Source organism: Echeneis naucrates, chromosome 7 (genome assembly GCF_900963305.1).
Source record: "Echeneis naucrates chromosome 7, fEcheNa1.1, whole genome shotgun sequence".
Classification (NCBI taxonomy): Eukaryota; Metazoa; Chordata; class Actinopteri; order Carangiformes; family Echeneidae; genus Echeneis; species Echeneis naucrates.
In genome coordinates, this window is record NC_042517.1 from 23975403 (window position 1) to 23987008 (window position 11606).

General features: G+C 40.5%; 1 protein-coding gene across 3 annotated transcripts; it reads right to left on the reverse strand.

Moving 5' to 3' along the window:
- nsfl1c (NSFL1 (p97) cofactor (p47)) lies at positions 1–10621 on the reverse strand. Of its 3 annotated transcripts, none has more exons than XM_029506359.1 (9): positions 10487–10612; positions 9620–9720; positions 9332–9409; positions 8317–8488; positions 8007–8102; positions 5502–5611; positions 4547–4684; positions 3724–3894; positions 2–2616 (listed from the first exon to the last, which is right to left on the reverse strand). In XM_029506359.1, the coding sequence occupies exons 1-9, from the start codon at positions 10586–10588 to the stop codon at positions 2454–2456; spliced, it is 1131 nt and encodes a 376-aa protein (XP_029362219.1). In that variant the 5' UTR covers positions 10589–10612; the 3' UTR covers positions 2–2453. The 3 variants fall into 3 exon arrangements, with proteins under 3 accessions (XP_029362220.1, XP_029362219.1, XP_029362221.1); XM_029506361.1 differs by having other exon boundaries at positions 3–2616; positions 8317–8482; positions 10487–10621; XM_029506360.1 differs by lacking the exon at positions 8007–8102 and having other exon boundaries at positions 1–2616; positions 8317–8482.
- Positions 10622–11606: the final 985 nt, after the last annotated feature.

Here is an 11606-nt window from a genome sequence, read left to right on the forward strand (position 1 = left end):
CTCTGACAACATTCAGACTCTTCCCAGGATTTTGCTTCCAGGCAACACACATGCTGCCCTCCCTTTTTACAAGGAGGCCGTTGAGGGTGTGGAGAAAACTGCAGACAATGCTCAGGGCTGAAAAAGATCACCTCTCAACTCCTTCGGATTCTGGCATCAAACGTAATTTAGCTGCTTTTACTGAAGAAAATGCTAGAACTGAAAATCATAGATAAAGGAGGAAAGATCACTCTTTTCAGTACATGGTAATAAAATGTGTAGATTCGCCCTTGATATTCAAATGGTAGTTTCCATTGATAACAATTCAAAAAAAGTATGAGTCTGCCAAACAAGTTATAAGTGATTATGTGGTTCTATATTATCATGCTCAGGCAGCTGACATTCCCCCTTGCTTCCACAGTAAAGGACCCATGTGTAGGCGTTTGTTTTTGTTACATTGCTCAAGTTTGTATTAACAGATTCATTTACCGGTCCGGGGAAGAATATCACAGGTTCAGCATCAAATATCTTTCATCCACTCAACAAGAGCTTTCTCCAGGGGAAGGAAAACCAATCAATTCGTTTCGACTCCTTCCTTCTATTGAAATTAGCATGCTAAGCAGCTAGTCCCAGTCTGGTCACTTTCTGAGGCAGTCACTATCATCCAGGCAGCTCTGAGGAAGCAGTACTGGTCAGAGGACAAATGGTAAATCTCCTGTATTGTAAAAATGTTGTCCTTAGCTAAAAGGCAAAACTTAAAGAGTAACTCCGTAAACTTAAAATACAAGTAGACACTGAAGTCAGTGCTCGTGTCCTAAACATTCATTCTATCTGATTACCAACAGTAGGTGACTGATGGTAAAAAGCAGTCAATATGAAAAATCGGCAGACTTTTCATTTATTGGCTCACTAAATATTTTCCTAAAACAACATACAATATGAGATAATATTTTTTGAAGAAAGTAGATCATAAAGGGAATGGATTTGGAGGTGTGGCTGCTGTGTGACTGACACACTGCACCACACCATCAGGACAGAATATAGAGCAGATGAGATTCTCTCGTCACGCCTCCTCACCTTGTCCAAAAAAAATTATATCAGAAAAACTAATATGGATGTTGTACAAATAAACTAAATGTTTGAAAACAGCAGCTCCAAAACCAATAGGTGACATCATGGAAGGTTGCTTTGGATGCATCTACATAAGTTATATACATGTTGTGATGTAAGCAGGCTATTATTTCTGTTCACAGTACGCAGTTTGAAAAATATACAGCTGGTCAAGGTGATTTGACATTTTAGTGCATGTTAGAACGCAGTGATCTTTTAATGACTGAGAAATTACACAGTCACATTTCCATGTTTGCCATTTTATAAAGTTGCTAAATACTACAATAAAAACACAGGACGATTAAGTTCTTTATACATCAACCATAAAATGGATTTATTTTACCAGAGGTCCAAACCTATTTCTGTGTTGCCCAAGGATGCATAGAAGAATGCCGGTGTGTCAAAGGAATTCCAAATGGACTAATACAAACCAAAGTTTACAATCTAGAGCTTCCTTTGTTTGACAAAGCCATGTGAGGCTTTAATGTTACACAATGTCAAAATGTGTAACTGGGACAATCTTACAATTTGTAAAGGAAGGAAGAAAGGAGAAAAATGGCAGCTTAAAAAAATAATTCCATCTTGATTTGATCAAAGGGAAAAATGTGCTAATGAGGGTCGACAAAGGAGAGTAAGGCTACTGGTATAGGTTGATTTGGAGAAAAAACCCGAAGCGTTTTGTGATGCTCTTACACTTTTCTCTCCCTCAAGAGGATGCGGAGAAAGAAAAGGAATCAACAACAACAACCCACTTTGGTCATATACTTTTAACTTAGTAACACTAACATCCCTATGTGGTTCTTGTTTGTGCTGCTGAGGCAGAAACAAATACGGAGTCTGTTGCTGCTCTGCTGAAGCTCCAGCATCTAATGGTGAGTGAAGCTAAGGGACCCGGGTAATGTTAATAAAGGAGGAGAAGTGGAGATGGATGTTAAAGGAAAACAGAACCAGGTTTAGTGAACATCTCTTCAACCCAACTGCTCGTCTGACAGCTGGACCGCTGCTTAAATTCCTAATTAAACTGTTCACTGCTGTCAGGTAAACACGTCCCCGTCACAACTGCAATCCAACAGCATCTGCAGCTTCACAGAACTCTGAGAAATCTCTACTCCATTTTGGAAGAATTTAACCCCCCCCCCCTCTTTACGGCCCATCACAGACCACGCAAGGGTTAAAGGTAAGAGTGGGAAGGAGGGGCAGATCTTGGGGAGCAGAATGTTACATTTCACTTTAGAAAAACAAAAATCAGAAATTAGAAGTTCATACATAAGTCCTTGTTTTCTCCTCCCTCAGAAGGGGCAGCAGGTTTAACATGTGGCTGCAGTGGTCAGCCACACCACTAGGGCTTGACCTTACAGCCCTTCTCACTGTAGCCGCTGCACAATGACAGCGTTGAGTAGGTTGGCCTGCTGCAGCGTCTGGCTCTCATCCGTCAGCTCCTTGTTGGGGAAGGTGGTCATGAGGATGAACTCTCTGGCGGCCATTGCAGGCCGAGCCGCCACCACAAACTGGCGCACGTCAGACACCCTGAAGGACAGGTAGAGAAATATGGGATTTTATTCATCAACTAGGGCAGAAATCTACACAGCTTTTTGTCACTACTGCAGCTGTCCTGTCTCTTTAATGCTATATATGTCAATACAATAGATTCATTAAACTCAACATTTCTTTTGGGGCTTCTCAATCAACATTAATGACAAATTAACCTCAAGACATCTGTAAGGTACTACTCAGCATGAGCATCTAACAAAGAACATAATTTCTGAAATATGAACTCAGGCAGACAGATTCACTGTGAACAATTTTATAATTTAAAGAATGATTAAAAATATGACCTCAGATTGACCTCAGTTGAAATATCTACAACAGGTTGGAGTTAAACCTACCTACCTAAGGTTTAAGCCCCGAAACCGAAGCATTTTTGAGTTGTAGTCCGGACAGGTAAAAACAGACTTTTGGAAACAATTATGTAGTCTCATGCCATTGCCCCAATTGTGTCTTATCAGCCTCCACTGCAAAATGTGAAATCAAGTGTAACAGTGCTAGTGATCTTGAGTCCTTTCTAGCAGTTGTTGTGCAGTGATATACTGTTCAGTTGTGAATACTTAGAACTGTCTTTGTTTCCCTTGTTGATAGTATTTTCTACAGCTTATCTGCTGAGATCAACTCAGAGAAAACTATCTGGTTATGTGTGAGAGGGTGTACAGGAAAACACCATCTCTCAAGGAAACATGTTTACATGTATTTTATGTGTATGGTCATTCATGTGTGTTTTCAGGTGTTGGTATGAACACAGACCCTTCCTGATACTGAGCTAAAATGCTCATCTGGACAGAGATGATTTGCATTTTGAAATAAAATTGCAGCCAAAACCACAGCTGCTAAGGATTGAAACAGTTTCAAAACTTCTCAAACCAGTGTCAAACTTCAAACCACAGTGATTTCTCCTCCCTTTTCTGCAGCTATTTCATTAACAATAGCTCTATGATGCACCTCAACTGGTTAGATGCGGAATTCTCAGATCCAATACACATCTGCACATGTGAACTACTTGCTCAACATTTACACAGACAAAAAAGTGCATCTGTACAGACCATTGTTGTATACATGTTTCAGTTTAAAAGAGTCACTCACCTGTGGGTGTGGTTGAACTTTTGGACCAGCCTTCCCCCATCAGCCAGTCGGATCTGAATGTTAGTAACAGGCTGGGAGGAGTCGAGGGTCACAGAAGCACTGGCTTGGGCCTCGTTGGTAGCCTGGTCATGCTGGGAGGCGGCCGGAGCTGAAACCAACTCTGGGGTGGCACTAGAAAGAGGAGGAGGAGGGATTTATTCTGACTTACATTTTTGAACCCTGGCCATGATGAGAAACATGCTTAACAGATTTAATGCTTGTTAAGACCTGTATATAGCCGCACAATAAGCAACAGCAAAGAAATAAACTGAAACATAAGACTTTCTGGTACCTTACCTTTAAGAGATTTTCCTGCAAAGACCTGCACATATCCATTGCCATTTCTTTGAGTCTGAAGGTGATCACTGAACCGCTTAAGAACTATCTTGTGTGAATGTGTTATTCCTTAATATTGATTAAAAAAAACCCCACAAGGCTCTGGACTGAAAGTGAAAGAAGAGCTGTGCGACATTGCTACAGTTAGGTCCAAGTTAGGTATAAAATCAGCTTTTTATTTAGTAAGAGAAAAAAAAATCTGATCATTTAACAGGGTTGTAGGTGCTAAGGAACAAATGCAATGTACTTCATTAGTTCAGGGAAAAATATCAGGTGTCATCTGTTTTATTAGAAATTATTTTCTGCAAGAATCCCAGGTGATGATTCATTCTTCATGATTCATGTAGAACAAGTCAGACTGCTGCTCATTGAGCCATAATGTTTAACTGAAAAGAAACGATACCGAAACCATGTTCAACGAAACAACAATATGAAGGCTCAAGCTCACCTTCCCAGCTTCTGTCCTTCACCTTCAAAGGCCTTGAAGGCCATCTTGGGTTTGGTGAAGTCTTCGTCCCTGTGGTCCTCCATGTCCAGATTGACCTGGCCCCCCCGGGACCTCTGTCTCAACTCCAGCGGGATCTCCCTGCAGGATGAGAACCAGCAGATGAGCACAGGCTTAATCAGTTCTTAATGTTGTTAATTCAGGGAAGTGAAACACAAGTACAAGTGTATATATAAGTTGCATTCCAACAAAAGTCACCAGGAACCGTATGTTCCTGAACAGTCACACCACGGTATAAAAGTAATTTGCAGGTAATCCTCTTCAGGAAGTAAAAGGCTCCGGTGGCCCATTGTTTGTTGAATTCCCATCGCAGCCTAAAGTCCTGAAGGGAGATAATGCAAATCAGGCCAGAGACATAAGGAAGAGCAATCAGGGTAACTACACTAAATGGCCAATCTGGTGGGAAGAGGTAAGGCCATATAAAAACAATGATGACGCCACGTAAAGCGAAGGTAAAGACCTTATTGTTGGCCCAGCAGTCATATGCTTTCATCTCTTTTGCTATTTGAAATCAAAAATTCTCCATCACAGAAAACATTCAGAGCATGTTGTAAAAGTAGTAGCTGCTACAGACTTTCGCTCGATTACGTCCGCTACAGACTTTACATGGCCTGTAAAATAAAGGGGAATAGGTGCTCGACCATGTTCAGCACATCACGCCATGCCTCCAAAATTCATAGGTCACTGTAAAGTACAGTCCCTATTTTGGGGGTGACTAAAATGCACTGCAACTTCGGTTATACCCTGATTCCACTGCTCAGAACACACAAAAGGTTCCTGGTATCTGGAAACGTTCTTACGGTCGGAATGCAAATATAAACACCAAGGACATGGAGTGTCCTTGTGGTCCTACGATGTGCTGAAAGAAACTTGGATTAAATTAGCAGAATGTGCTCACCCCCGTCTTATTGCCTCAAGGAAGTTGGCATTTCCAGGATCGTTGTAGTTCCTGAGTTCACCATTATCCAAACTGAAGCCCGTTTTCCACAGTTTAAGCACCACATGTACCTAACACACAGACAGACATAATTTATGACTTTAGATTTACAACCCCACCGACTAGGCCACAAAGGCCCCGACACCTATGCAGGTGGGTCAGACCCATGAGGAAAACACTGGAGGAGAAAATAACTAAAGATGTAAATAATCATTCATATGGCAGTGTAGTTAACCTAGCAAAGGTTAACTTTATATAAACAGAGAATAAGAACTCATGAGGTAAGTTTTTTTTTTTTTTTTACATTAAATAGAGAATGGTACAAAAACCAAAAGAATATTCAAACAATTTTAAAAAGAAAAAAAACTATTACAACTTTAAAATCTATTACAACTATTAAACTACTAAATTTAACTATTAAAAACATAGCTAAGAAATTAAGACAAGAGAAAAGCTCAGTTAAATGCTAACTTAAAAAGGTGAGTTTTGAGCCTGCTTTTAAAAACCTTGACTCTGACTTTGTCTCTGCGGCCCGGAGGCCCATCGACAGGCTGTTCTAGAGAGGAAATGACACTTCACTGTAGGTTTTTTTTTTCCTTACTCGTACCAGATGACCTCAGGGTCTGCAAGGGCTCATAGTGTAGGAGCATCTCAGATAAATGAGAAGGCCCAAGACCGTTGAGACATTTTTTTAGACTAATGAAAGAACCTTAAAATTGATTCTGAAATGTACATGGGGGCCAATGCAGAGATTCTATAACAGGTGTAATGTGTGCCTTCCCTCTGATCTTTGTCAGCACTTGCGCAGCTGAATTCTGGAGTCGCTGAAGGTGTAAAACGCTCTTTTTGGGAAGACCAGAAAGCAGGTCATTACAGTAATCTAAACAACTAGAAATAAAAGCACATCTTAGCACCTCTGTGCCGACGAGCGACAGAGATGGGTGGACTCTAGCTAAGAAGGAAAAATCCTATTTTTGTCATTATCCTGATATGTGGAGTAAAATCAAGCTCAGAGTCAAAAAGAACACCCAGGTCTTTAAACACACTATGATGGTTTGTAATTTTGCTTAAGTTTCTGTCTCTTGCCCTCGGGACCAATAATAAAACCTCAGTTTTGTTCTGGTTGTCCTGATTGATATTTCTCTAGAATACTATTCTTTAAAAAAAAAAAAAATCTTTTAGTTGAATAAAAAAACACTTTTTTTTGGATTTTAACTGAGAACTGTTAAGTTGGATACAGGTCAGTAGTTAGTAAGAATGTAAGGTTCTGAATTGCTCTTCTTGAGAAGTTTTGAAGGAATAAGGGAAGACATTTCTTCCCTTATTCCCTTATTCCTTCAAAGACGTTTGAGGAGAGCAATTGACAATATTTAAAAGCTCAAAGAATCTAAAAAATTGTTATATCCAGCATGATGTACTAAAACCCCAGACCACACTGAATCTGTCACTCTATGTTCTTTCATTGCTGAAAAGGGGGAGGGGTTTCATCCATAGAGTGAATGAGCAACACAAAGAGTGTCCATAAAGTGTCTATAGAAGGATTTCCCATAGGACAAACATCAGACATTTGACACACAGAGCAGTAACTCCATGTTCCGACAACAACGCATCATTTGTCCTTCAGAATACAAGCTTCAATGATAACTGAGTGGGAGATATAAAACTACTAACACATAGTGCATAAAATTTACAAGTGAAAAAGTTACTGGGCAGATACCAAGTCTCATCCCACCATTACATTTATGAACTGGAATTTTAGTTTTTTTTTTTTTTTTAAACAGACATGAAGTTGAACAAAATCACTGTATCTAGGTTAAGGGAAAATCCTGTGCAGCCAGGATTTCACGAGGTATGGATCCAGACACCAGCAGACACTTCCCTAGAGGAAAAAAGTTCTTTCGGACTGCAATCAGGTGACTGACTTGGTCAGTCAGGGATCTTGGATACGAAACTACATGTCCAATTTGAATGTCTCATTTGTGTACCTTGCATCAAAAGTTGTTCACATCCCACACTGTTCTTTCTGCACTGATGTAATTCTATTAAACTACTTAGCTAAGACTTTGCATTCTAATATAGTATCTATTATTTTCTTTACATTTGTTTGTGTGACAGCTCTGAGCTGAACAAACAGACCATAATTAACATAAATGTATCTCAGCTTGTGCTTGTTTTTGCTGCCAAATGCCTGAGGAAAATATTAGACATTTTTTAATTAATAGACAAACAAATTAGTCCTGATGTGAGGGGGAATCACAGAGAGGAAGAAATCATGATGTCAGTTCAAAATGGGAATGATGTCACACTCCTTTCATCCAGTCTTACTCTTGGTTGTTCATATCAAAAACAAAAAAAGAAAAAAGAAACAAATAAAAGGCAAATTCTGGTTTACTATCTAGCTCCTTTGTCACCTTCACACAGCTATATATAAAGGAAAAAACAGGAGCCACCTGGATGTTTACTCACATCTTGCTGGCTGTTGGAGGCCTGCCTCTCTCCAGCCACATAAGTTGACTCTTCCTCTGGAGCTGCTCCTAGTCTGTAACCCCCACCTACAAAGGCCTAAGTGATAAATGGTATGATACGAAGAACAACATAAGACATAAAACCATCACAAGGATATATGAGAATTACAAAAACATAGGAGTATTGTGAAACTTCCCACCTATTGATTTAGACAAACCAAATTTCATGTGTTCAAATGTTCTCAAAAGGTGACATAAAGAAAGAGCAGAGGGACAGAGCACATGAACTGCTCTCATGAGCGGCTCTTCACCTTGGCTCTACTGGGCTCTCCTAGTCCTCTCCCACTCCGGTCCAGAGGCACCGCTCCATGTTCTCTTGCTCCCTTGAACAGATCCTCCACCACTTCATTGGAGCTCTTTTTCTTGGGGGGCCCAACAATCTGTTGCCCACTGCGCTCTGACCCCCCTGCAAAAAACCTGGATTGGAACACAGAGAGATGAAACCAAAAAGGCAGGGTTGGAAAATGTAGCATAAAACATATAACATCACAGACACACTGAGTAAAATAAGATGACTGACGAGTATAGTGTCCTATGAATACATTGCTGTGTAATATACATGTAAAAGTTACATGTTGGTCATATCTGAGTCACTTCTTAATCATTATCAGAATTCAAATTCATAATGATAATTATTTGGCTCTGTAACATGTCTGTTAATCCTTTGACGTGGGACAAGTCTGAACCAGATCAACACGAAGCCTACAGAGGTATTAAGTTAACTATGCAGTATATGGATATATTATTGATTTCTAAAATCAGTGTGATTATACTGTCACATGATGACCCAGCCCAAGGAAAGAAACACTGAATGAGCCAGTTGACAATTAGTGAGGATGTTTCTATCTCCTCTTTTTTTCTTGTACTGAGATTAAAAAAAAAATAAAATAAAATACTGTACATTCACAGTCATCACCAGATCAGTCTCCCTTTCTGCACTTTTAATTTTATCAATGCCAAGTACACATGTACTGCATCTAAGCAGGCAAATAATTGAGTCATTTTATTTGGCTGTGCTATTATTAAACAAAACACAGAGACTCACTGCCAATAACACCTTAAACCAACAAAATGGGATGTCAACATTTGGGTGGATCAGAAAGACATCCAGTTCAAACTATTGGGCAATCTAATCTATTTTGAGCATGACACTCCATCCCAACCATAGGCATTAATGCTTTTGAGAACTAATCCAAATGTGATCTGTACATTTCTCAAAGAGGGAAAAAGGATACATTACCGTGTAATAGTGGAACTTAAACTCACCTTTGGCCTTCCTCTTCATCACTTTCCTCCTCTGCCTCATGCCTCAGATCTCTGAAGGAGGTGACTCTAGACTGAGAGCTGATGTCACAGACAATATAGGGGTTATCCATTGAGTTGGATGTCACAAAATTATATTGATATTATCATCAATGAGAATTTTAAACTACACTGACAGCCTTTGCACCTACAAAGAAGCAGCGCAATTTTCATCAGCCTGAACGGATGTGATAATAACAGAACAATTAGATATAGGATCATTAGGTAGAGATACAAGAATAGAAGCATTACCTTGGCCCTGCAGACCGGGACACAGAGGAGCCTCCCTCAGGTTGGGGAAGTGTGACTATATCATCATCGGCACCATCCTCATAGAAACTGCCCAATGCAAGCTGAGGGGACACAAACATCATTCCAATGTCTCAACAAGTTACAGACAGACAACTCATTTGATGCAACAAGTGTCACGTTTGACCTTTCACAAAACACCTCAGCCATGAGCCAGACAACTCCCATCTAGGTCTGAGCTTCCTAGGTTTGTCTCTCCGTGTCACTAGACTCAGCGGACTGACCTATTCAGACTCCTGTTTACCAGCTAATACATTTGTGTACTCTCTCTCTTTGGAAGCACTGGTTGAGAACAACAACAACAATAGCAGCTTTTCACTTGTGTATCACTCTTTTCAAATGGAGGGCTGAAGCTTTCGTCCCTATTGTCTTCACTGTTATTGCTCCCCAACATGGAAAATGGCTCGACAGCACTGGAAGCTAACGGGTTTCCTTTGCTAGGTTAACTACACTGCCATTAACGCAACATATATCGTTTCAAGCTAACGCTAGCTGACACGGTTCAATGGACTCCGGGCAGACTTACGTGAGCCAAAACTTGACTGCAAACGCCTTTATGTAGAGTCGACAACAACGGGCCGAGTTATAACCGTGATTGTATGAGCTAACTAACTCACAACAGCCTTGTGGTTGGTGACAGAAGCCGGTCGGGCCATTGTCAATGGGTGACTTGCACAAATTACCGGCAACACATGCTAACGTTAGCCAGCAAGCTACTCGTCTGACACCGGTCACGATGGCGCAATTACCCAAGGACTGTCCGCAAAACATCCCTCGGCAACTCCACGGAAAGGCACAAAAAACACCTACCTGCAGGTTCCAGCCGGCGGACTCCAGGAAAAACCGGGCTCGCTCTTCATCCACACCAGTCACAGAAACGAACTCCTTCACAGATTCCTCTTGGCTCGCCATTTTGATTTGCTCCTTCGACCACTCGTCCGCCTCCACCTGAGGAAACAAGCAACAGACGATGGTTCCCACTTACCAAAGACCACAACGACCAAGACTTGGCCTGACACATCGAATGAAATCAAATGGACAACTTGTAGGATAAAAGAAACGCGTGTTACTTTTAAAGAATATGTGTCACATCTTTATTTGGAATGCATTTTGAATGATCCCCATTTGCTGCGCTGCTGTTATTGTTATGGACACTAGGTGGCATTGAGCCCTTAGGTTACACAGAGGCACGACAACTCACGAGTTCAACTGAGGTTGGAAGCCTAACCTGGGGATTGTTCAGGAGGATGTGATATTGTCCCATTGTCCTACAAATTACAAATCAGCTGAGCTGACCTAATTTTCTGCATATCATTAAATCACCATCATCATCATCATCGGAGATCTGATTCTGTATAAATTTTTCACAAAAGAGAAAGTAGAAGATCTGTAGTTTAATATATGGTTCTTCATTACAACCAGATATGTAACAAATCATCACATCGGCTATCACCTTTGCTTTACCCCCTACAAACTGTTGATAATTACTCACTAGATTGGAAATACATTTAGTATATAAATCCATTGTTTATCATCCACTTTCTAATGCAATTAGATTTTCTAGGTTATCTGTCTGACTCTGCTCACAAACAGAATTTTAGTTTTCAATTTATTTAATCATGCGTAGTCAACCTGACCCACCTCATCTCGTCAAGATGTGACTCCTGAATATTTTAATACAGAGTTTTTAATACAGCGTTCGCATGTTACTCTCCATTTTATCACACTTTGACAGACTTTTCACACTTTTGCAACCCCACTGTGAAACAGCTGCTGACTGAAGCATGAGGCACCTCACCTCTGATGAAAACACAGAAAAACATGTGCATCTGACTTCAGTATTAAAAGCAGATGGAGGGAATATCCCTATCGGCGGTACCTTTGCACCCTCAAAGGTGTCTGATGGCAGGCTGGTCAGATGGCACAGAGT